Source organism: Globicephala melas, chromosome 19 (assembly GCF_963455315.2).
Source record: "Globicephala melas chromosome 19, mGloMel1.2, whole genome shotgun sequence".
NCBI classification, from domain to species: domain Eukaryota; kingdom Metazoa; phylum Chordata; class Mammalia; order Artiodactyla; family Delphinidae; genus Globicephala; species Globicephala melas.
The window spans coordinates 8076154-8101576 of record NC_083332.1 but is presented as its reverse complement, the minus strand read 5'-3'; the positions used below and the strand labels follow the sequence as shown (position 1 = coordinate 8101576).

The following is a 25423-nucleotide window of genomic DNA, read 5'->3' as shown; positions in this document are numbered from 1 at the left end:
TCTTCCCCGGGGGACCCTGCCCTTTCCCCTCACCCCCTCTGGGCAAGAAGGAGGGAGGGGGGCTGGGTGGGATCACAAGGACAGTTTGGAATGTGTCCCATCCATGCCGGTGGCTCGCGTCCCCTCCCCCACCTCACCTCTTCACTTGCCCATCTTCTCTTCTCTCCCCCCTCAGAGGGTGAGCCCCTCAGCGGAGATGGTAATGATCGACCGAATGTTCATTCAGGAGGAAAAGACCACGCTGGCCTTGGACAAGCAGCTGGCCAAGGAGAAGCCTGGTGAGAGGGGAGAGGGGCGGAGTCCCCCACTCCTACCCGCGTAGTGCCCAGTGCCAGAGCCGCCGAATTAGACTTGGGGCGGGAGCAGGGTGCGTGGCCTTACCTCACCCCACCACTGGGCGGCGCCCGAGTCCCGCCTTCCTGCCGCGTGCTCCCGGCTCTGAAACCACAGAAAGCTGAGCTCACCTTCCTCCTCCTCCATCACCAAGTGTCCATTTCACCTCCCCGATCCTGGCCTGGATGGAGGGAACATTCTGCCACCCCCAGGGGATAGAAAAGCAGGGGAGCAGAGCCAGGGCCGGGGTGCAGCAAGCGAGGTGCCTGGGCTGCAGAAGTGGAGGGGGCGTCCCCTCTCCGGTGCTGACCTGTGATTTGCACACTGGGGGGACTTGGGAATTGGGGAAGGGGTCCTACCTAGCAGTATGTCCTCAGGACTCGATGCGTCAAGGGCTTAGCCCCGGGCCTGGCAGGTAGTAGGCGCTCAGTGTACGCCGGCTCCTCTCAGCTCTGCTCTGCAGGCGCCTCGTGCTTTCCCTAACCCCCTGGGTTTTCTTGGCCCCCTTCTCCTGCAGATGAGTATGTGTCTTCCTCGCGCTCTCTCGGCCTCCCCCTCGCCGCCTCTTCCGAGGGACACCGGCTCCCCAGCCACGGCCCATCACCGTCCTCAGCGTCTGGGGCCCCGACCCAACCCCCTCTGCACCTGCCCACCAAGCTGGTGATCCGGCACGGTGGGGCGGGCGGCTCCCCTTCCGTGAGCTGGGCCCGGGCGTCCTCCTCCTCCCTGTCCTCATCTGCCTTGTCCTCCGCTGCCTCCTCCCTGGACGCCGACGAGGACGGCCCGATGCCTTCCCGTAACCGCCCGCCCATCAAGACCTATGAGGCCCGGAGCCGCATTGGCCTCAAGCTCAAGATCAAACAGGAAGCCGGACTCAGCAAGGTCGTCCACAACACAGCGCTGGACCCGGTGCACCAGACCCCGCCGCCACCCCCCGCCGCCCTCAAGGCGGCCGAGCCCCCGCCCCGGCCCCCGCCGCCGCCCCCCGCCACCGGCCAGATGAACGGCACAGTGGACCACCCGCCGCCGCCGGCCGCTGCCGACCGCAAGCCACCGGCGCCGGCCCCCCACTGCCCCCGCCTGCCCCTCCGCAAGACCTACCGCGAGAACGTGGAGGCCTCGGGCGGCGGGGCGGCCGAGGGCGCGGCAGCGGGCAGAGCCCGGGGTGGCAGCCCGGCCCCGCTGCCCACCAAAGTGGACGAGGCCACCAGCGGGCTCATCCGCGAGCTGGCGGCGGTGGAGGACGAGCTGTACCAGCGCATGCTGAAGGGCGCCCCGGCCGAACCCGCGGCCGGCGCCGGGCAGGGCAGCGGCAGCCGGGAGCCCGGCTGGGAGGCGCCCCCGCTGCCCCCGGCCAAGCGGCGCAAGTCCGAGTCGCCCGACGTGGACCAGGCCAGCTTCTCCAGCGACAGCCCGCAGGACGACACGCTCACGGAACACCTCCAGAGCGCCATCGACAGCATCCTGAACCTCCAACAGGCCCCCGGCCGGACGCCCGCTCCCCCGTACCCACACGCCGCCCCGGCGGCGGTCACGCCTGCCTCCCCGACGCCCCTGCACAGGCCGGAGGCCTACCCGCCCTCCAGTCACAACGGTGGCCTCGGCGCCAGGACGTTGAACAGATAACACCGGGCTGGTCTTCCCTTCCCTGTCCCCTCGCTCCGCAGGGACGCCGCGGGGAGGGGGGAGGGGGGCAGCCGGGCGTCCGACCTCAGCCTCCTGGGGGACACGAGCCGGGGACCCCTTGAGTTTTTCTTGCCTAAGTTATTTGAGTCACAAAGGCCTCGTCCCCCACCTCCTGCTTCAGCCGGGTTGGTGGGTGGGGGTCGTGGATTAAGGGGAGGGGCTGTAATGTAAACTGTCCCCCTGCCAAAGGAGGGGGTAATCCTGGTGTGTCATTTCCTATTTCTTCCCATTTCCTGCACACTCCGCCCCCCCACCGGGGGACACGTGCGCTTTTGCCAGGGATGAGGGCTTCCTGGCTGTCCCCACTGCTCACGCGTCTCCGGGTACCGGGCCTGTCCGTGTGGCTTCACGGATCCCTGCGTGGAGGGCGCTCAGAGCCGGCAGGTCCTTGCGAGCTGCGCTCAGCCTCTCCCCACCGCCCCCCACAGGCCGAGAAAGGAAACGCACGGGAGGGGCGGCGTGAGCCTGCATGCCGGGACCCCCAGCTGGGAGCGCTGCGCCCGCGGGCAGCTGTGTCCCATCCATGTGTGTGCGTCCCGCTCCGTGTCCTATGTCCCTCTGTGTGCGCTCGAATGAGAACGAGAGATTGCGAAGCCTCCAGTCCCTCGACTGAAATCCGAGCACCTCCAAAACAGGAAACCGGGGTCTTCCTCCCACCCCCTCCCCAGCCAGTCTTCCCTCTGTTCTTCCTGCCGCCAGCCACCCACGCCAGATTTCGAAATCTTGGAGACAAAACTAGTACTGTAAGATAAATTTTTTTGTACTGTATTTATTGTGTATAACGATTTTTTTAAAGGAGAATTCTGTACATTTGGAACTCTTGTAAATTAAAAATCGATCCTTTTTTTTAAAACTGTACTGACGCCCCCCCCCCGGCCCCCTTTGCTTTCGGGTCTCTGGGGACTTGTTTGGAGTCCGGGGGTAGGGGCGACAGGTGGGTGGAGAGGGGGATTGCGAGGGCTTAGTCCACATACGCATGTGAGCCCCTACTGGGCGCCAGGCCCTGTTCCAGGCACAGGGGTGCAGCTGAACAAGACAAGCGCCTGTCCTGGGAGGGCCAGCTTGGTGGTGGAGAAGGCAGACAGTGAAAAAGTTCAACCAAACGCAGGCGATTCGTATCATTCCTGCTAAGGTTCTGTGGTCTCTGGGAACACGGAATTAGCAAATACTGAACCATCGCTCCTGGGGGGAAATACAGGGGCTTCCTGCCAGCCTCTGGTCACGTTTTTTGTCAAGCCGTCAAGACATCGCCTTGTTTTATGTGTGTTTCTGTTTAAAGACACCTCACTTAATGTATAGTGCTGATTCGTTAACGTTGAACTCACGGCCAACGATACTAGAACTCGTGCCTGAGTGAAACTTCTCTAACCCGTGTTTTCTCCGTGAGGCACATCCCAGCCTTCTTGTGCTTAAGCACTTGAGACAGCACAAAGCGCTGCACCTGGGGGCCACTTAAAACAGAGAAATCAGGACTTCCCTGGTGGCGCAGTGGTTAAGAATCCACCTGCCAATGCAGGGCACACGGTTCGGTAAGATCCCACGTGCCGCGGAGCGACTAAGCCCATGCGCCACAACTACTGAGCCTGCGCTCTAGAGCCCGTGCTCCGCAACAAGAGAAGCCATGGCAATAAGCCCGCGCACTGCAAGGAAGAGTAGCCCCGGCTCGCCACAGCTAGAGAAAGCCCGCGCGCAGCAAGGAAGACCCAACACAGCCAAAAATTAAGTTTAAATATATATATATGAAAAATAAAACAGTGAAATCAACAAAAGCACAAAAATGTGAGACACGTGGCACTAAATAGACCCCCAAAAGGATACTTCATTTCCAGTACAAGGGCGCCGCCTTAGCGACTCAACGTTTTTGCCACTCTGTGCGTGTCCATGGAAGTGCTGCGAGTTTGTGGCATCACAGACGTTTTAACACGTGGACTCATTCACAAATAGGGCACCTGCTCACAGTGAGGACTGACCGTAAACGTGTACAGTGTCAGAGATGGGAAAATCAAGCAGGGTGTGTTAGTTTCCCACGGCTGGCATAACGAAGTACCACCAATTGGGTGGGTGGCTGAAAAGAAAGAAATTTATTCTCTCAGTTCTGGAGGCTAGAAGTCTCAAATCAAAGTGTGAGCAGGGCCACAGTCCCTCTAGAGACTCTAGGGGAGGATCGATCCTTCCTTACCTTTTCCAGTCTCTGGCCCTCCCACGTGTTCCTTGGTTGGTGTCCGCACCACTCCAGTCTCTCCTTCCAAGCCATCTTCCCTGTACCTCAGTGTGTCTTATAAGGACGCCAGTCATATTGGATTGGAGCCTATCCTACTCCAGTATGAGCTCATCTTAACTTGATTCCATCTGCAAAGACCCTATTTCCAAATAAGATCACATTCACACCTGATTCACTAGGGGTTAGGACATTGACGTATCTTTTGGGAAGCCACAACTCAATCCATGACACAGAGTGAAGGAGTGGACAAAGCAGCTGCTATCCCCTAGAACCCCTCTGTGTGAACTAGAAAACAGCACCCGTTTCTCCTAGAGTTTGGAGAGCAGCATGTGACCTGGAGTCCAGCCCCCTTCATACAAGCGAGTGCTTTGTGTAGTGAACAACCTGCCCAACTGCACGTGACGGCCCTCAGGATCAGGTGGGAGCGGAAGGCTTCTTTGAGGAGGTGACATTTGAGCAGAGAGCTGCATGAAATAAGGGAGGGAACCACGGGGAGATCTAGGGATAGAGCACCCAAGGCAGTGAGAACAGGCAGTGCAAAGGCCCTGAAGCAGGAGCGTGGGTGGCATGTTAAACAACGAGGAGTCCCTGTGACTGGAACCTAGGGAAGAAGGGGGTGCAGACAAGAGGTAAGGTCCGAGAGAACAAACGGGGCCTATCCTGAAGGATCTTGAGCCCCACGGTGATGACAGCTTTGACCGTGAGTGAGGCGGGAGCCCCGGGAGGGTTCCGAGCAGAGAGCTGAGCTGTTTTAGGTTTCCCAGGCGCCCTCTGGCGGCCGTGTGGGGAACCGAGCGAGGAGGCGACTGCCATAGCCAGTGGGAGTGACGGCGGCTGAACTGGGATGATGCTCCCCGTTCCTCTTCAGGCCCCTGGGGGTGTTTAAGGGGGAGGAGCATATACATGGGATCTCCAGGAGAGGGACCGCCCCCCTTCCTAGCTCTAGACCTACTTCCCCCGCGTGCGTAATAAAGCACTGAAGGAGAATGGCAGTTCTTAACATCCTCTAGTCCCCTGCAAGCTCCCGGAAGACCTCACGTGGCCTGGCCGCGTAAAGAAGTTTGCTAGTGATTTCCACTTGCTCACGGCCTCAGTTCTGAAAGGCTGGCTGCATGCAGCCCGAGCAGAGGAGCACGATGACTAACGTTTTCAGAGCACTTACCAAGGCACTGCTCCGAGCCCTTCACCTGGGGTATCTCACAGAAGCCCCCGTGTGGGAATTGATAGTCCCACCTCGCAGGTGAGGAAACCGAGGCCCCGAGGGATGCAGTAAGTGTCAGACTGGGCTGCAAGCCCGGCGGTCTGGCTGGGAGCCTGCGACCTTCCCCTATGCATACCCAGCTTGGGGGGAGGGGTGTATATAACAGCAAGCCTTGGCCCGCTGTGTAGGAGCCAGAGACGCTCCCCCTCCCGGGCCCCTGGGCAGGAGACCAAAACTGATCTCAACTCCTACGGTTAGTCCTTGGGACCAAACTTCTTTTTTCCATGTGGACCATTTTTAAAGTCTTTATTGAATTTGCTACAATATTGCTTCTGTTTTATGTTTTGGTTTTTTGGCCGCAAGGCAATGTGGGATCTTAGCTCCCCCATCAGGGATCCGGCCCGCACCCTTTACACTGGAAGGCGAAGTCTTAACCACTGGACCGCCAGGGAAGTCCTGGGACCAAACTTCTTAGATACTTGCTCTTAGACGCTAGGAGCAGCAGAGTGGGCATCTGGGGGGGTCCCTTTTCTACAGCTGAGCCATCTGGAAAAAGAGGCCAGGAATGGCTACCTCAGGGCCCAGATCACCTGGACACAGAGCAGGATTGGAACCCAAGATTGACAGTGTCCGAACTACAAGCTCACTGGCTGCCTTCTTCATCTTTTTTTTTTTTTTAGTTTATTTATTTATATTTATTTATTTATTTTGGGCTGCGTTGGGTCTTCATTGCTGCTTGCGGGCTTTCTCTGGTTGCAGTGAGCAGGGGCTACTCTTCGTTGAGGAGCACAGGCTCTAGGCGCGCGGGCTTCAGTAGTTGTGGTGCATGGGCTTCAGTAGTTGTGACGTGCGGGCTTCAGTAGTTGTGGCGCACGGGCTTCAGTAGTTGTGGCTCACGGGCGCTAGAGTACAGCAGGCTCAGTAATTGTGGCACAGGGGCTGAGTTGCTCTGTGGCATGTGGGATCTTCCCGGACCAGGGCTCGAACCCGTGTCCCCTGCATTGGCAGGTGGATTCTTAACTACCGCTTCACCAGGGAAGTCCCTGAAGGCGTATTCCTAACCACTGTGCCACCAGGGAAGTCCCATCAGTATATTTGGAAAAATCCACAAGTCTGGTACTTTCCTGGCGGTCCAGTGTTTAAGACTCCACGCTTCCACTGCAGGGGGCCCCGGTTCGATCCCTGTTTGGGGGACTAAGATCCCACATGCCGCACGGCCAAATAAAAAAAAATTTTTTTTTTTAATCCACAAGTTTGTGACATGGTAATAGGGGCTGGTGTATCAGCTCACGATTAGCTGTGGGTCTAATCAGCGATGAGTGAACAATCCCTAGAAATTCCAAAACAACCGAAGTGTGAGAACATCAGCGATTCCTCTTGCTGACAGTCTAAAATCCCTGCTCTCGTGGAGCTCATGTTCTCGTGAGGGAGATCGTCGCTGAAGCAGAGAAATGTGAAATATGTAGAGTGGTGATAAAGACAGCAGAGAAGAATAAAGCAGCGATAATGGATAAATCGTGGGAGATCAGGGAGGGCTTCTCAGAGGAGGTGACATTTGGGTGGGGACCTGAAGGAGGGGAGGGAGGGAGCCACTTGGATCCCTGGAGGAGACAGCATTCCAGATGGAGGAACAAGAAGTGCAAAGGCCCTGAAGTTGGATGGTTGTATGAGGAACAGCGAAGAGGCCAGTGTGGCTGGAGCTGAGTGAGCGAAGGGGAGAGAGAAGGAGGTGAGGGCAAAGGGAGCCCGCAGATCGTTCAGGGTCTTGTGGGCCACTCTGAGAGCTTTGGCTTCTACTTGGAGTGAGAGAAGAACCAAGGAGTGTTGTGAGCAGAGGAGTTTCATGAACTCGTTTAAGTTTTTAAATTATTATTACTGATAATAAATTATTATTAGTATTGGTGTTATTGTTTTATTATTACTATTCCCATGTTAGGAAGGGAGACAGGGATGGAGTTTGAACCCGGGACCGGGAGCCCGCGCACTCACCCATCTCACAAAGGCGCCCTGCCACTCCCCACCGGGGGGCGCCAGAGGCCCGGCGCCCGGTTTCGTGGGGGGTGCGGGGGGGGTGCGGGGGCGCCTTGTCCCGCCCCTCCCGTCCCTCCTCCCTGCTCTCGGCCCCACCCGGCTCAGACGGCTCCGGACTGGACCGCGAGCACAGGCCGATCCGCGGGCGCCTTGAATCCCCGCGGGACCCCCGCCCAGCTCGTCCGCCCGGTCCAGCCGCCTGCGCGCCCCATCGGTGAGTGGTCCCCGACCGCAGATGTCGCCTCCCAGCCCCCGCCCGCGGAGCCCCCGAGTCTGCCTTGGCTCTGAGTTATTTCCCTGCTCGCCAAAGACCCTCAGTCCCCACCCCAGTCACTGTGTAACGGTCTCCCGGGTCTCCCCACTCCCTTCCGAAACCTCCCTGTCTCCCCCACTCCCACCAGCCCCTTCCAGTCTTAACAGTGTCCCCCACTCTCCTCCTCCCTTCCAGTGTCTCCCACTCCCTCATCCTCTCAGCCAGAGGGGATCCCCTCCTTGGGGTCTCCCTTCACCGCCCTCATCCATCTCTGTCCTATTTGGTCCCTCCTCCCACCCACAAGCTCCTCTCCTACCTCACCAACCCGATCGCCTGTCCAGTCAACCCCAAAGCGGCCTCCCCAAGATGTCCCCCAGGTCCCTCCCTGCATAGGGCACCACCCAGGGCTCCCTCCCTCTGCCAACATCCCAGGTCCTGGCTCCAGCCTCTCCTTCACCTCTCTGGCATACCTTCCCCGAATTCTTTTCCTTTTTTTTTTAAGTATCATTATGATTTTATGTATTTTAACATATTTGATTTGCAGTTATTTTTGATGTGCAGATTGTCCCATCTTTGGCCAGCGGGAGCCCTGTCTAGCTGAGTCTGTGTCCCTGTGACATGCCCCATCTATGTTTGAGCACTTCCCCACTGTCTGACCCAGGCTCACTTGTTCTTTCCCCACCTCAGCCCCAGAATCAGCCATTTCTTCAAGAAGCCTCAGTTTCTCTTTTAGTGGAAAATGGTATTTAGAGACTCCAATCTGACGAAAAGTTGGTTCTGTGAAAAGATCAGTGCAATTATAAACATCCAATTAGACTGATCAAGGGGGAAAAAGAAGAAAAAGCAGACACAAACGACTGATACCAGGAATGAAAGAGGGGACATCACTACAGATCCCACAGAGCATGAAAGGACAGTAAGGAAATGTAGAGAACATGATCTGGGCGCTGCAAGTGCTCACTGCTGCTGGGTTGGTAGTTATTTCCCTCCCTACCTACTTAGACCTATGATAGGAGTGCAGGATCTGCGGTCAGGTTGCCTGGAGTCCCAGCTTGAGCACTTTCTAGCAAAGTGATCTTGGGCAAGTTATTGCTATCTTCTTGAACCTACATTTCCTTGTCAGAAAAGTGGGGATAATAACAGCCCTACCTGACAAGGTTTTTGTGAAGATTAAATGAGTTAGAGCAGTGTCTGGCATGCAGTGATCATAAATGTTACATTCTTGTGAATGCCCAAGCCCCATCATGATCTGGGGGGACCCAGGCAGTAGTTCAGACTCGTTTCTCATCCTTGTGCCCATGTGTCCAGCCACTCTGTCCATCCATTCCACAGCTCCAGGTCATGATATTCCCCACCCTCTCTGCCTAAATGCCCTTGTCATGCCCACTCTTTAGGGAGCAGCTCAAAAGTCAGCCCAGCCAGAGCTCTCCCAATCCTGTGGTTGGCTCACCACGTCCCCCTCTGGTGCCTACAAGTCCACTTGCCCGGCATTTCCCAAGCATCATTGACTGCTTGGTGCCCAGGTTCTGTCCTCACTGGAGGCTCTGACTGTGCGGGGCTGGGGGCGGGGGGGCTGGTCTCTGAAGTATTTTTGCATTCATAGCTCTTGACACATGGTGTGATTTCAGTGAAATTGTGCAAAGTAATGGGAGGGGTGGAGGAGAAAGAAAAAGATGAAGGAATACACTTCTTCCAATCAGCTTCTGCATCGTTCCCTTTGTTTATCTCTTGATCTTCCACCATCAATCCCCCTTCTTCAATCATGCCATTGTTACTCTGTTTCTCTTCCTCCAGCTGGAATAATCACCTTCCTCCTTCAGCCATCAACTCCTACCATCCACCAACAGTGCTCTAAGAAACTCCCCTTCCCTACCCATCTTTCTCCATCTGTTCGACCTCCTGGCTCTCTTTCTTCTCCACCTCTTCCTCCAGGCAGTCCCCCATCAACATCCTCTCCTCCCACAGGTAGCTCTCCCCCTGTGCATCTCCATCAGCGAGCTCAGCAGGCAGTGTGCAGCCACCATGTTCAGCTGGCTGAAGCGGGGCGGGGCTCGGGGTCAGCAGCCCGAGGCCATCCGCACGGTGACCTCAGCCCTCAAGGAGCTGTACCGTGAAAAACTGCTGCCTCTCGAGGAGCACTACCGCTTCGGGGCCTTCCATTCACCAGCCCTGGAGGATGCTGACTTTGACGGCAAGCCCATGGTGCTGGTGGCCGGCCAGTACAGCACGGGCAAGACCAGCTTCATCCAGTACCTGCTGGAGCAGGAGGTGCCCGGCTCCCGGGTCGGGCCCGAGCCCACCACCGACTGCTTCGTGGCCGTCATGCATGGTGACACCGAGGGCATCGTGCCTGGCAACGCCCTCGTCGTTGACCCAGACAAACCCTTCCGCAAACTCAACCCCTTTGGGAACACCTTCCTCAACAGGTGTGCGGCCAAGAGCCAGGAGTGCATCTTCCTGTCCCTGGCCCCCAACCCTGCCCCATCCCTGTCTGTGTGTCTCTCCTTTTCAGCCCCAATTCCCTTCTCTCTACTAGATCCTTCCTCTTCCTGCCTTCTCTAGGGGAGCAGTTAAGCCAGGGACGCATGGGTTCAACCGCTGTCTAGCTGGGTGGCCTTGGGCAAGTGACTTAACCTCTCTGTTTCTCTCCTATCCTCATCTGGAAAATGGTGATAACCATCCCTGAACCTGATTCTCCTCGGTGCAGTCCTGGGTTCCCTTCTTATGTGTCCTCTCCTCCCGCCCCTCCCTGCACTGACCCCTGACCTTCCCTCTACCCCAGGTTCATGTGCGCCCAGCTCCCCAATCAGGTCCTGGAGAGCATTAGTATCATCGACACCCCAGGCATCCTGTCGGGGGCCAAACAGAGAGTGAGCCGCGGTGAGTGAGGCCCGGATCTCTGGGTCTGAGCGGGGAGGGGCTGGGGGCCTGGACTTTTGGGTCTGAGGCGGGAGGGTCCCAGGGTCTCTGCTAGGACTTGGGCCTGTGTCCGCGGGCCCTGAGCTGGTGGGGTAGCAGAAGGGAGCTGGTGGAAGGCTGTGATTCCTCCATGTTGGCACACGTTGAAGGGTGGGGGAGGCGTGTGGGTGAACACGTGCGAACGGGCTGCAGTTGCATATCTGGGTGGGTCTGGAGGATGGAGGGGGAGAGATCAAGAGAGGCAGAGAGAGATACACAAAGTCAAAGATGGACAGAGATTCAGAGAGCGAGGCAGAGATACAGAGAGACAGGAGACCCAGCGAGGAGGCCGAGCCGGGCAGGCAGGCCCTGGGCCCGTGTGAGCTCTTGGCTCTGTGTCTGGGCCCCAGATGGGGCTGAGCAGGACCTGGGAAGGGGAATCTGGGCGGGCGCCAAGGGCGGCCTGGAATTTATAAACAGCTGTGCAGGGGGAGCGTAGAGGGGAGGGGGTGAATTCCAGCGGGGCCTCCGAGGGAGCCCGGCCCCCACCCTCATTCCACCCAGCATTTCTGTCCCCTTCCACCCCTGTCCCACAAGGCCTCGGAGGCCAGAAACTGGGGCAAAGGAGGCTGCAGTGTGGGGCAGAGGGGAGTGGGAGGCCACTGCAGGGAGGCAAGGAGGCTGGGCCCTGGGGGGAGGGCGCGGACGGTTCCGGGAGTCCCTGGCCGCTGCCCAGGAGGTGCCTGTTCCCCGGAAGAGAGGCAGGAGGCAGCTGCAGAAGCAATGGTGGGGGTGGGGAGCTTGGGGCGTGGGCCTGGGAGAGTCGGAGGGGAGGGAGGCCTCCAAGCCAGGGCAGGGGTGCAGGGTGGGAGCCCAAAGGAAGTGGGGAAGAGCAGAGAACAGGGTCTCCTTCCCTTTCAGCAGAGGTAGGGGAAGAGGAGAGTCCGCCCATCTGTCTGTAAGGATGCGTGTGTGTGAGTGTCTGGGAGTCTGTGCCCGCGATTGTGGCAGGGTGTGACTTTGTGTGCAGCTCTGAGGGACTCCGGGGGGCTTTGTGGGATTGTGTGGGACAGTGACTGGTGGTGTTTCCATATGTGGTTGTATCGTGAAATGTGTGTGTGAGCGTGTTGGGCAAGGGAACTCTTCTGTGACTGTGTGGATCATGTAGTGTGTGTCTGGGAAAGTGTGTAATTGTGGGTGTGACTCTGAGGTGTCGGGGCTGTGCTTGGGATTGTACCTGTGTGTGACCGTGTAGGAAAGACGGAGGGGATTTTGTTGGATTGGGTGTGACCACATGTGACTGTATCTCTGTATACAGTTGTGCCCTTGTGTGTACAGTGAGGGTGTGTGTGTGTGTATGTGCGTGAGTGTATCTTTTGTGTAACTATATATGATTGTGTCTCTACTTTGGTGCGTGTGCGCGTGTGCACGGGCTTGCGTGTGCCCGCTGCTCTTACTCTGTGCGGGTCTCACGTCTTTGCAATTGCGTGACCACGGATATCTGTGTAGGTTCCAGATTGTGAGTGGGGGTGTGTTTGGGAGTGTGCATCTTGTAGTGTGCGGCTCTGATGGTGTCCAGGTGTACGCTCCTGAGTGCACGAGTGTGTGTGTGCACGTGTGTGTGCATGTGTGTGTGCACTGGTGGAGCATGCGGCCTCTGCCTGGAATATCTGTGAAGGCCACACGTGTGTGGTTGTAGCATAGTGGAGCCTTCTGGCGGGGTTCAGATCTGGCCTCTGCTCCTCCTAAACTGTGGGACCTTGGCTGAGCCACTTAACCTCTCCATGCCTCAGTTTTCTCATCTGTAAAACGGGAACGTGATAGCATCAGCCTCATAGGTTGCCCTGAGGGTTCAATTTAAATGTCGAAATGTATGAAGCACTTAGAGCAGTATTCGGCACACGCTAGGTGCCATGGAAGTGCCCATGATGACTGCTTTTCCTCCGCAAGGCTGTCGTTGTGCGCCCCCGGGCGCCTCTCTGCCACGTCTCCGGTTCCCGCGCTGACTCAACCTCCCTCCCTCTGTCCCTCCCTGCATGAGACACACTTTCCAAAGCTGGGCCGCTGTGTGTGTTTGTGTAGACATTGGGGAGGGAGGAGGGGCCCCAGCTGCTGGTGACCTGGCCCTTTCTCCCCGCAAAACAGTGTCACCCACGCCCACCGCATCCCATCCAGTCCCCAGTGGCTGCAGGAGCCTGCTTCCTCCCATGCAGGATTGGCCTGGCACCAGCTCCCCAGCAGAGCGTGGAGGCCCACGGGGCTGCTGCTCTGTTGCTTCCTACCTGCGTATCTGGAGTAAATCCCTTAACCTCTCTGTTCCTCAGTTTCCCCTTTTGGAAAATGGGGGTCATAAGGGTGCCTGTCTCCTGGGGTCGTTTTGAAGATTCAATAAGTTGCATCGGGAAGGGCATGAGGTGAATTCGGGTGAATCAGCGATGGCTCCCTGTTCTGCCCGTTAACTCCTCCATCCCCCAGGTTGCCACTCTGTTCCCTCCTCCTGGAAGCCCTCCCTGACCACCCAGGCTGGGTCAGGCGCTCCCCTCTGGGCTGCTGCATCCCAGCCTGACCACTCTGGACTGTGAGCCCAGTAAGGACAGACCTGGGGCTGCCTGAGCCACACTGTGTCCCCAGCACAGAGCAGGCGGCTCTGGGCGTGGCTCCTGGATGACCCCCCCCAGCGGTGTCTCACAGGCATCATGAGTAATGTTTGTTGAGTGCTTACCATGCGCCTAGCACCGTTTTTTTAATGAGTTTTATTGTGGTATAATTTACATGCCTAAAGCTCACTCATTTTAAGTGTATAGTTCAGTGCCAGGCACTGTTTAAGCTCTTTATATATCTTAGCTCATGTGTATTACTTAAAAATTTTTTTTTAATTTTATTTATTTGGCCGTGTGGCATGTGGGATCTTAGTTCCCCCACCAGGGATCGAACCCGCGCCGCCTGCATTGGAAGCAAGGAGTCTTAACCACTGGGCCACCAGGGAAGTCCCCTCATGTGTATTCTTTTAATCTTCACACAGTTCTAGGAGGTAGGTCCTATGATGATTTCCATTTTACTGAGGAGGAAACAGAGGTTCAGAGAGGTTACCTGCTTGCTTTAGGTCACCTAGCTGATGGGGGCAGAGCCGGGATTCAAACGCGGGTCTTCCCAACTGCCAAGTCGGGGGGTCTCAACTGCTCCTCTCTCCCAAGCATCACTTGTTGCTGAATGAATGAGCGCACAAGCAAAAAAGCAAACAGCGTGAATGAATGAGTGCGTGAGGAAATGGAAAGGTGAAAGGAATGAATGAATGGACCCAGGAGCCAGCTGTTGGGATGGGTGCCCCACGAAGGCAAGGACCTTGTCTGATGTTCTCTGTGGGACCCCCCAGTGCCCAGGACAGGGCCTGGCACACAGAAGACTCAGTAAATGTTGTGAATAAATTTAAAATATTTAACATCTGCTATGGCAAGAGCATAACCAGGGCCCGAGTGAAATCTTTAGTTGCTGGATGGTGGGGAGATCTGACAGATCCTGGGGAGGGGCTGGGGTGACGGAGGCACTTGGGGGCCTTGCGGGGGGTAGGGGTGGTGGGTTGTCCATAGAAGCACAGGGAGTCTATTAGGAACACTTGAGTGTTTCAATCACTGGGCCAATGCCCGCTGCTAATATCTGCCTAAAGAATGAATGAGAAAGGGGAGGGTGTGACTGTCGCCTGTAGTAGATGGCTTGAGAGACGGGGGCCAGAGTGATGGGGGAAATTCTGAAGGCTGTGGAGACAGAGCTGTGGGGCACTCTCGGGGCCTCAGCTGTTTCTCACAGACAAAAATTTCGAAGGTTAACAACCTGAACGTCCGGTACAGTCTAACTTGAGTCCAAAGGAACGGCTGCATCCCCGTGGCTGGAGGCTCGGGTGCTGACCTCTGCCCCCGGCGCCCATGTATCACCCCCTCCCCCTAGGCTACGACTTCCCGGCCGTGCTGCGCTGGTTCGCCGAGCGCGTGGACCTCATCATCCTACTCTTCGATGCCCACAAGCTGGAGATCTCAGACGAGTTCTCGGAGGCCATCGGTGCCCTGCGAGGCCATGAGGACAAGATCCGTGTGGTGCTCAACAAGGCCGACATGGTGGAGACGCAGCAGCTGATGCGCGTCTATGGGGCGCTCATGTGGGCGCTGGGCAAGGTGGTGGGCACGCCCGAGGTGCTGCGCGTCTACATCGGCTCCTTCTGGTCCCAGCCCCTCCTGGTACCCGACAACCGGCGCCTCTTCGAGCTGGAGGAGCAGGACCTCTTCCGCGACATCCAGGGCCTGCCGCGCCACGCCGCACTGCGCAAGCTCAACGATCTGGTGAAGAGGGCCCGGCTGGTGCGGGTGAGCAGTGATGGGGGGCTGGCTGAGCAGTAACCGGGGCTGGGGAGGCAGCGGCAGCTCTTGCCTTTCCTCTGATCCTCCCCTACGTGACTGCTGGTCCCTGGCATCAACTCTCTGATTAGTTAAGTTCTCTAATCTGAGAAAGTTCTCCTGCTGTGCCTGGCCCTGTGCCGGGTGGTGCTGGGAACACAGCAGTGACCAAGGCAGTCCAGGGGAGAAGACCACCGCATCCCCAGACAGTGACCATCCGACATGGTCAGGGCTGAGACTGGGGAGCCCAGGGGAAATCCAGGAGGGCTTCTTGGAGGAGAGGGCATCTGAGCTGCAAACTGGAGGATGAGGAGGACAAAGAGGGGAAGAGATTCTAGAAAGCAGGACCAGCAAGTGCGTGGGCTGGAGATGAGAACATGGCCAGTTCAAGGAAGAGGAAAAGATGTCAGTGTTGAAGCCACTGTAGACAGTGGGAGTAATTGAATCTGAGGCTAGGGGCAGGGGTGGGGTGGGGTGGGTGAGAGATCACCCAGGGCTGTGGCCTGGAACTTGTGCTTTGTCCTGAGGGCACTGGGGAGCCATGGAAGGATTCAGAGCAGGGGAGGGACAGGGTCAGACTCTAGCTGCCTTCTGGAGGGTGAATTCAAGGGCAGTGAGACTCGGCTCCCAGACCAGGGAGGAGGCTGGGGATTGAGGGTCAAGGAGGAGCCTGGATCAGGACAGGGCCTCCGGGACTGGGAGGGCAGAGCACTGGTTTAAGAGTGTTTTGGAGGACGAATGGAACATTCACAGGGGAGGCTGCCTGCCAGGGTGGAGGTGGGGCAGGAAGCTGGGCAGGCAGGGAGGCCTGGAAGGTTATGGGGGATGGAGGAGCCTGAGGTGTTGGTTTAAGGAGCTGCAGAGAGGGGGTGAGTCAGAGCCCCACCCCCACCCCAGGAATCCTCCTTGGGAGGGAGCCGCCCAGTGTGGTCGGCTCCTGAGGGCTCCCGAATCCACCTTTCTCTCGCCCTCTGCCCAGGCCCTGGACTGTCTCCGTCTGTCTTTCTGTCTCTCTCTGTGTGTGTCTCTCTCTACATCTCATTTCTACCTCTTTCTCAGTTTCTCTCTCTCCCTTATTGTCTCTCTTTTTCTCCTCTTCTCTTCCCTCATTCATTCTCTTTTCTCTCTCTCTTTCTCCATTCTCCCTCTCTCAGTCCTCCCTCCCTCAGTCTCCCCTTGGGTCACCCTCTTCCCCTACGGACCCCGGTCCCCCAGGTCCCTCGGGGAAGCAGACAGCAGCGGGAGGGGGAGCCCAGGGTCCGTGGGACCCAGGGGTGGGGTGGGGCCGGACACCTGGTGCCCCCGCCACGCAGGAGGTGGCTCCGGAAACCCAGACAAACCCCGGAGTCCGGGACCCGCGCCCCGGCCCACCCCGCCCACCCACGTTATCTCTTCCTGGCACCTTCCGCGGCTTCCTCTCTGGAAAAGCCATTAGTGCCTGGCCTCCTCCTGTCTTCTGGGTTCCCGAGGAGCCGCCCTTAGGCCCCGTCCCCTCTCCTCGTTGGCCCGCTCTCGCAGGCCCCACCCACCGGCCTGGCCACACCCCTGCCCTGATTGGCCTTCTCAGACCTGCAGACCACTCCTTCCCCTTCCTCCTGCAAATCCATCTATGGCTCCCCGGGGCCAATCAAGACACGGGGTCTACAATGACCAAGCCTTGTTGCTCCTCCCCTGCCCCGTGTCACCCGCTCATCCCCCACATGTGATTCTGCCACACTTGGTCCAGCCATCAAACAACAGCACACACCGTTTACCTCCCCATATGCTCTCCCCCAACAGTACAAGGCCTTTCCGCACTCTTGGTAACTACCCCTCTGTGCCTCAGTTTCCCTGTCTGTCCCAGTGTCCGATGTGGATGAGTCCTCTGGCTCTGCCCTTTGGTTGAAGTGGTAGCTGCTGCTAGAAGGGGCGATTTCACTGTGCTGTGACACTTGAGGCCAGGGTCTTGGGAGGTTCTGATTCTAAGGAGACCAGGATGCCGTGAACCTTCATACCGAGCTCGCTGAGGTGACTCGATAGCATTAATTCAACAAACAATTATTGAGCACCTACAGTGTGCTCCTGCACTGTTCTAGGTCCTGGGGATAGAGCAGGGAACAAAACCAGATAAAGTTTCTTTTCTTGTAGAATTGCTTTTTAATTGGGAAGTTGATGTTAAACAAATTAATCTCTAATATTATATTGTATGTAATAAGGATTATGAAGAAAAATGAAGCAGAGAGACTGGTGAGAGGCTATTTTAGGGTCATTGGGGAGGGTCTCCTGGAGTAGGCGATATTTGAGCAGAGGCCTGAAGGAGGGGAAGGGGTGAGCAGAGTGGAGATCTGGGGGAGACCATACCCAGGCAGAGGGAACAGCAAGCGCAAAGGCCCTGAGGCCGGGACGTGCTTGAACGCAGAGCCCAGGGTGGTGGAGATGGGAGATGAGGATTCAGAGCCAGCCAAGGTACCACCAAAATGTTTAGCATTCTAAACCTATGACTCATTAAAAGGACTTTTTTTTTAACATCTTTATTGGAGTATAATTGCTTTACAATGGTGTGCTAGTTTCTGCTTTATAACAAAGTGGATCAGCTATACATATACATATGTTCCCATATCTCATCCTTCTTGCGTCTCCCTCCCACCCTCCCTATTCCACCCCTCCAGGCGGTCACACAGCACCGAGCTGGTCTCCCTGTGCGATGCAGCCGCTCCCCACTAGCTCTCTATTTTACGTTTGGTAGTGTATATATGTCCATGCCACTGTCTCACTTCATCCCAGCTTACCCTTTCCCCCTCCCCGTGTCCTCAAGTCCTACATCTTCATATCTCCATCTTTATTCCTGTCCTGCCTCTAGGTTCTTCACTAAAAGGACTTTTTAACGAGTGCTTTTAATTGAACATTTAAGACCATCTCATGGGAAGGCACTCATGTTCTGTCAAACGTGCCCCCTCCCACCTCTGACCCCAATGGCTCTCAGGTCCTCTTCCTTGCAGGCAACCCCCGTGAGTAGTTTCTTGTGTCTTTTTCCAGATATATTCTATTTTTATTTAAGCCTATCCATTTAATTATTGAGCTTCCTATTAAAAATAGGACATATGAATGGTCATCTTTTTTTTCTCTCCTTGCTTTCTTTTTTTTATAAAAATATTTATTTATTTATTTGGCTGCGGCGGGTCTTAGTTGCGGCGTGAGGGGTCTTCGTGGCGGCGTGTGGGATCTTCAGTTGCGGCACGTGGGATCTTTTAGTTGCAGCATGTGGGATCTAGTTCCCTGATCAGGGATCGAACCCGGGCACCCTGCATTGGGAGTGCAGAGTCCCAGCCCCTGGACCACCAGGGAAGTCCCCTCCTTGTTTGCTTTTCGATAACTTATGAGATAACTTATGGCTCAAAGGTTCTCAAGTTCATTGGTTTATTCCACAAATATTTCTTGAGTCTTTTCTCTGCACACTGTGCCGGCGCTGGGCACAGAGGGAACAGACAAGGTCCCAGCCCTCCTGAAGCTCACATTCTGATGGAAGGAGACAGAATAAGTAAACTAACAGATAAATGAAATAATGATGAATTGTGATAAGTGCTGTGAATGAAACAATAAAAGTAAAGGTAGAAAGGAATTGGATGGTGGTGCTTGCGGCACCTGCTTCCCATAGGATGGCCTCTGTGAGGAGATGACATCAAAAGGAAGCTGAAGGAGCCAGTTGTTGGGAGACTAGGGCAGAGTTCCAGGTGGGGAGTAGCACGTGCAAAGGCCCTGAGGTAGGAAAGTGGTTGGCATGCTGATAAAAAAAGGACAGCAGGTGAGGAAGCTGGAGCAGATGGAGGGAGATAAAGTTGCATGAAGTGGGAGGAGCCAAGTCGTGTAGAGCAGTCTCAGGCCCTCATTACACTCTTAAAAGTTATTGAGGCCCTTGGGCTTCCCTGGTGGCGCAGTGGTTGAGAGTCCGCCTGCCGATGCAGGGGACACAGGTTCGTGCCCCGGTCCGGGAAGATCCCACATGCCGCGGAGCGGCTGGGCCCGTGAGCCATGCGCCTCCGGAGCCTGTGCTCCGCAACGGGAGAGGCCACAACAGTGAGAGGCCCGTGTACCACAAAAAAAAAAAAAAAAAAAAAAATTATTGAGGCCCCCCAAGAGTTTGTATGTACACGGATTAAATCTTTCTAAATTAACCATATTAGAAGTTAAAACTGAGGGTATTCCCTGGCGGTCCAGTGACTAGGACTCAGCACTTTCACTGCCATGGCCTGGATTCAATCCCTTATCGGGGAACTAACATCCCACAAGCCTCGCGTTATATCCAAAAACAAAACAAAACAAAAAACAGTAAGTTAATACTGAGAAAATGTTTCATATTTATGTCTCTCATAATATTAATTAACCAACAATACTTATATAATTTTTTTTTTCAGCTGTGCCGCATGGCTTGCGAGATCTTAGTTCCCCGACCAGGCATCAAACCTGTGCCCTCAGCAGTGAGAGCACAGAGTCCTAACCACTGTACCGCCAGGGAATTCCCAAACAATACTTATATCCTTATTAATAAGTAGCATTTATTATAAATGTTACTTATACATTTTGATCATGTCGATGTATACTAATGAACAGATATTGATAATAATTAACATTGTAAGATCATTTAAAATAGCAAGAAAAAATCTACTACCTGTTAACCTAAGTAACAGATGTTGTATGAAAATTAACTGTTTTCCAAACCCAAAAAAAAACCCAACTTAGGGAGGACAGTGGCCCTGTTTTACATGTTTGCATATCTCCTTAATGTCTGGCTTCAGAGGAGACATCTGGATTTGCGCATCTGTTTCTGCAGTCAATTGCAATATCTTTTAGCCTTTAAAAACTCGACTGTCCACTGGGGAGGAAATGAGAGTAAAAAGATACACAACACCTTAATATTCTTATGGAAATAGTTTTTTGTTTTTTTGTTTTTTTTTATGGAAATAGTTTTGAGTCTGCAAACCCCTGAAAGGGTCTCGGGGACCCCCGGGCCACGCTTTGAGAATTGCTGCAGTAGGGCCTTATCAGCTGTGGGAGGAATTTTGCACTTGGATAAGAAACAAATTGTTACATAGTAGCAGTGTCTCATGATGCCGCACTTGTTCCTTAAAAAAGCAAAACAAAACAAAACAAAAACGACCCTCCAGCTGCTACTTCATGGGGAAAGGATTGGAGGGGCTGGAGGGGCCAGAGGAAAAGCCAGGAGTCCAGTGGGGTGACTGGTGTGTCCCCCCAGGCAAAAGACGGGACTGCTGGGATTGGGGGTGCAGCAACGGAGGTGCAGAGAAATGGAAAAGTAGAAGAGAGATTTAGGAGTTACAAGGGCTCGCTGATGAAACAGATGTGGCCAGTGAGGAGAGAGAATCAAATCAGGAATGATTTTCAGATTTCTGGGCTCCACTGGGTAGGGAGAGGTAGAGGTGCCGTTCGTCTCCCGAGATGGGCACAGCTGAGAGTGGCACAGCTCTGGGAGCTGGACCTGAATTCCATTGCGGGCGTCCTAAGACGGAGCTGTCCAGGAATGTTGACAAGGCAATCAGCTCTGAGTCTTGAGCTCCAGGGAGAGGCCAGGGCTGGTATGTAGGTTTGGCAGTGGACGTGGAGGGATGTTTATGCCACGGGAGGGGCTGAGGGTACCTAGAAGAGATGGGAAGCCCTTGTACCCGCGGCAGCAGCAGCTCACCTGTAATTGTTAGAAATGCACATTCTCAGGCCCCACCCCAGACCTAGTGAATCAGAAACTCCGGGCAACCCATGTTTTAACGAGCCCCGCAGGTGACCGTGAGGCAGGCTTAGGTGAGAACTCTCCTCCCCACAGGTTCACACCTACATCATCAGCTACCTGAAGAAGGAGATGCCCTCCGTGTTTGGGAAGGAGAACAAGAAGAAGCAGCTGATCCTCAAGTTGCCAGTCATCTTTGCCAAGATTCAGCTGGAGCATCACATATCTCCCGGCGACTTCCCGGACTGCCAGAAGATGCAGGTGGGAGGCCGCCCAGGAGCAAGGCATCAGGGGTGATGTGATGGGAAGGTTGGCTTCCATGGGCTCGGGGATGGGACCTTGAAAACTAGAGGGATGGATGGCAGGTTCCTGAAAGCACTTCCCGCAAATGATTCTGTGGGAGCGTGGTTTTGTGAATTAAGGGAGTGAACAGCAAACCCAAAGCAACTGTGGCTTCGTTAGGATAGAAGTTTATTTCTCTCCTTCATAAATGTCCTGGAATATGGTCCAGGGCTGGTTTGGTGCTTTACAGAGCCAGGGACCCAGTCTCCTTCTGTCTTAATCCTCCTCCAAGTCTGGCCTCCAGTCCCAAGAACCCCGTCATGGTACAAAATGGCTGTGGAAACTCCAGCCATTGTGTCTGCATTCCAGCCAGCAAGAAGAGGGGGAGGAGCGGGGCGGGAGGGGAAGCTAATGGTACAGTCTCTCTCTTTAAAAACACTTACTAGAACAGTGCTGTCCAATAGTACTTTCTATGGTGACTTTCTATGCCATGCTGTCCAATGTGGTAGCCATTAGCCACATTAAAACTGAAAGTTTAGGTTTTAGTTTTAACTAATTTAAATAACCACATGTGGCTACTGCATTGAACAGGGCAATTCTAGAGTTGCATGTGCAACTCGTGCTGACATCCAATTGGCTAGAACTTAGTCACATGGCCACAGCTGCTGCAAGGGAAGCTGGGAAGTGTAGTCTTTTCTCTAGGTGGCCAGATACCCAGGTAACGTTCAGGGATTCCATACTGAGGAAGAAAGGAAGATGGATATTAGGGGATAACCGGAGGCTCCTCACATGTCCAGGCCTAGGATTAACCAGTGTCGGGGAAAGCACTGAGTCTGGGTGTGGCAGTGTGGGGTAAATGAAGGGCCGCAGGAGGTGGGCAGGGCAGGAGTGACCAATGCACGTGGGGACAGAGGTCCAGGCTCAGGCATGCAGGCAAGGACTAGCGCCCCTAACCCAGCCTCTGTTTTGAGGTTGTGTTAGGCTGATACTGAAAGCCTGTGACCTTTAGGTCTTAGATATTTCTAGTTCAATACTGAACAATTATAATAGAGTGAATTTCCCCTTGGTCACTGACTAGCTCTGTGAACCTGGTCAATCACTTAACTTTTCTGAGCCTCAGTTTCTTCAGCTGGAAAATCGGCATCCTGATAGTATCTACCTTGGATGCTTAATCGGCCAGTGTTCGCGACCTCCTTAGACAGTGTCTGGCACAGAGTTTGGGCCGAATCAAGGTTTCTCAGCCTCCACACTCCTGACATTTGGGGCCAGATAATTCTTCCTTGTAGGGGGTGTCCTGTGCATTGCAGGCAGTTTAGCAGTATCCCTGGCCTCTGTTCACTAGATGCCAGTAGCACCCCTGAGTTGTGACAATCAGAAATGTCTCCAGGGGCTTCCCTGGTGGCGCAGTGGTTGAGCGTCCGCCTGCCGATGCAGGGGACACGGGTTCGTGCCCCGGTCTCGGAAGATCCCACGTGCCGCGGAGCGGCTGGGCCCGTGAGCCATGGCTGCTGAGCCTGTGCGTCCGGAGCCTGTGCTCCGCAACGGGAGAGGCCACAACAGTGAGAGGCCCGCGTACCGCAAAAAAAAAAAAAAAAAAAAAAATCTCCAGATATTGCTCACTGTCCCCTGGGGGACACCGTCATCCCTGGTTGAGAGCCGCTGGGCTAGATAAAGAGCAGCTGTGAATATTACGCTGACATTTATTGAGCACTTCATCCAGATGAATTCATTTCGCCTTTCCCGCCTCCCAGTGAGGGGAGTGCTAGTTCTCAACCTGTTTTACACATCTGGAAGCTGACAGGGAAACCAGAGAGGTCAAGTCACTTGACTGAGGACACACAGCTCCCAAGTGGCAGAGCTGGGTTGGAACCTGGGCAGCCTGGCCCTGGAGTCCTCCGTACTCATCACCATTAATCACACCCCCGTCTCTTTATGGTCATGATCAGTGGAGCTCTCTGCCTTGGCTCTGGAAATTAATGTGGTGCTGCGATATGGACTGGTCTTTGCTGCAACTCTTCTGGGGCAATCGCGTTAACAGCTGCACGTGTGAGAAGCAGCGTGACCACAAACCCAGCCCTGCAGCGGCTCTAGTACCAGATGACTTCTTGCCCCGGGGGTGGGGGGTAGTCCCAGGATCTCCTGATGACCTGTCCATCCCAAACCTAACCTCCAAATATGGAGCAAGCCGCTTAGCCCTTTCTGTGAGGTGGGGTAACAGAGCCAGCAGGGTGGCAGGAATTGCATTTTCTCAACGTGCATAATGGTGGGGATGCTGACTGGGCAGCTGGGGTACCGTAGAGGGTGGGCAGGACTGAGGGCTGGTGGGTGTGCTCTGGTAAAGCCATGGCTGATGTCAAAATGTTGAAATCCTTCTCTACCAGCTGATGAAAGGCCCCTGCTCTCCCTACTGTCCAGGGATTCTGGGGTCATGCCTGGCACTGGGTGGGGTGGGGGGCACCGTGGGACCTTGCTGCCCAAGTCTCTTCTGAGTGGTGGGTACCCAAGTGGATTGGGGTGTTCAGATAATCAAATACTTCTGCACCTCTCTGTCAAGAGCTGCCCGGAGCCAGCACGGGGCTGGGGGGCTTCGGGATGGTGCCCCCTGACTTCTCTGTGTTCCCCTCCCCACAGGAGCTGCTGATGGCTCACGACTTCACCAAGTTCCACTCGTTGAAGCCGAAGCTGCTGGAGGCGCTGGATGAGATGCTGACCCACAACATCGCCAAGCTCATGCCGCTGCTCCGGCAGGAGGAGCTGGAGAGCACGGATGTGGGCGTGCAGGGGGGCGCTTTCGAGGGCACGCACATGGGCCCCTTCATAGAGCGGGGGCCTGACGAGGTCCTGGAGGACGGCGAGGAGGGCTCGGATGATGAGGCTGAGTGGGTGGTGACCAAGGACAAGTCCAAATATGATGAGATCTTCTACAACCTGGCGCCGTCCGATGGCAAGCTGAGCGGCACCAAGGCCAAGACCTGGATGGTGGGTACCAAGCTCCCCAACTCTGTGCTGGGCCGCATCTGGAAGCTGAGCGATGTTGACCGAGACGGCATGCTGGACGACGAGGAGTTCGCCCTGGCCAGCCACCTCATCGAGGCCAAGCTCGAGGGCCACGGGCTGCCCACCAACCTGCCCCGCCGCCTGGTGCCACCTTCCAAGCGGCGTCACAAGGGCTCCGCTGAGTGAGCCAGCCGCTGCCTGCTGGCCCTTCCTCCCTCTTGCCCTGCTGTGGCTCCCCAGCTCCGGATGGCTGCACGCACATTCCCACCCTGGCCCACGTGCACCCTGCCTGCCCACTCTCCCAGCTGCAAGGATGGGGGTCCCTCTGTGGGGACCAGGGGAGGGGCAAGGCTTCTCTGCCCACCCTTCACACCTCTACCCTCACGTACACTTAGCACATCATTCCGACACTAATACACACACACACACACACACACACACACACAAGCATCCATCCATGCATCATTCATTCAAAAATTTGTTTGAGCACCTACTATGTTCAGGGCTCCTTCTAGGCACTGGGGATTACAGCAGAGAGCAAAACAGACACCTCTATATGCCCTCATGGAGCTGACATTCTCAGGAGAGACCACCTACAGAATCACTCAAACACACAGAGACACACCCCCAGGCCTAACCCGTCTGATCCGTGATTCTGAGCAGGACCCCTCATAAGTGAGCGGCCACTTGGTTGAAATGACTAACAGAGGGTCCCCTTGCCCTGCTTCCTCTTGCCCAGCCAGGCGGGGACCCTCCACCCCATGGCGTCCTCAGGTCTTGGCACCACTGGGGGCTGGGGGGGGGAGCCACACCTCCTACTTCCTCAGCTGGACCCCTCAGCCCCTCCCCCCAGTTCCTGCCACACCCCTTTCTTTAAGAAGGATCCTCTGCAGACCAAAAACCGCCTTCCATCCCTGCTTCTCCCAGAAGGCGTCCGCTCTGAGGCCTTTCTGTCCTCCACTCACCTGCCCTGGATTGAAAGCCCAGCCTGCGCCCCCCACCTCAGGCTCCCCACAGCTGGTGGTCCGAATTTTAGACTGCTGGGGCACAGGGCCCACCATCAGTCCATATTTAAGTGGAGCCCCTGCCAGATAGGCCCCAGGATGTTATTTTAGTCCCCTTTTCAGGGACGTCGTGGGGGGAGGGGCTCTTGGTGCTACAACCCTCCCTCCCCTCCCCTAAAGGGAACTCTCACCCCCCCTACACACACACCTTTTCCTGCCTTCACTACGTATTAGTGCTTGACCCTGGTGGGGGACCACACGGAAAAGATGGGGAAGCGCGAAACAGATGGGGACGATGCCCCCTCCAGGGTGTTCGCTGGGATTCCCACGCCCATCACCCCTCACCCCGTGCCTGGGAGGGGATTGTGAACGTAATAGCGTTCCCACAGTGCAAATAAAGCCATGGTTTCTTTCTC

General features: G+C 55.6%; 2 protein-coding genes across 6 annotated transcripts in view; both read left to right on the top strand.

The window, feature by feature from the left end:
* BICRA (BRD4 interacting chromatin remodeling complex associated protein) overlaps positions 1-3717 on the top strand; it is a 76639-nt gene extending 72922 nt beyond the window's left edge. For all 4 annotated transcript variants that reach the window (XM_030873766.3, XM_030873759.3, XM_060289382.2 and 1 more), the window contains 2 exons: positions 176-278; positions 851-3717. In XM_030873766.3, coding sequence (XP_030729626.1) covers positions 176-278; positions 851-1959 — 1212 coding nt within the window. In that variant the 3' untranslated portion in view covers positions 1960-3717. The remainder of the gene's footprint in view (positions 1-175; positions 279-850) is intronic.
* A 3861-nt stretch (positions 3718-7578) lies between these two features.
* Positions 7579-25423, top strand: EHD2 (EH domain containing 2). 2 transcript variants are annotated; one of them, XM_030873758.2, is made up of 6 exons: positions 7579-7686; positions 9691-10151; positions 10508-10605; positions 14566-14978; positions 20821-20985; positions 23638-25423. In XM_030873758.2, exons 2-6 carry the CDS (start codon positions 9748-9750, stop codon positions 24187-24189), a joined length of 1632 nt encoding a protein of 543 aa, XP_030729618.1. In that variant the 5' UTR covers positions 7579-7686; positions 9691-9747; the 3' UTR covers positions 24190-25423. The 2 variants fall into 2 exon arrangements, with proteins under 2 accessions (XP_030729618.1, XP_069900252.1); XM_070044151.1 differs by having other exon boundaries at positions 7607-7686; positions 9695-10151.

Coding starts and splice junctions, on each gene's coding strand:
- EHD2 (XM_030873758.2), top strand. CDS start 9,748: ATGTTCAGCTGGCTGAAGCGGGGCGGGGCTCGGGGTCAGCAGCCCGAG. Junction 10,606..14,565: donor CAAACAGAGAGTGAGCCGCG/GTGAGTGAGGCC, acceptor CCCTCCCCCTAG/GCTACGACTTCCCGGCCGTG. Junction 20,986..23,637: donor CGGACTGCCAGAAGATGCAG/GTGGGAGGCCGC, acceptor CCCTCCCCACAG/GAGCTGCTGATGGCTCACGA.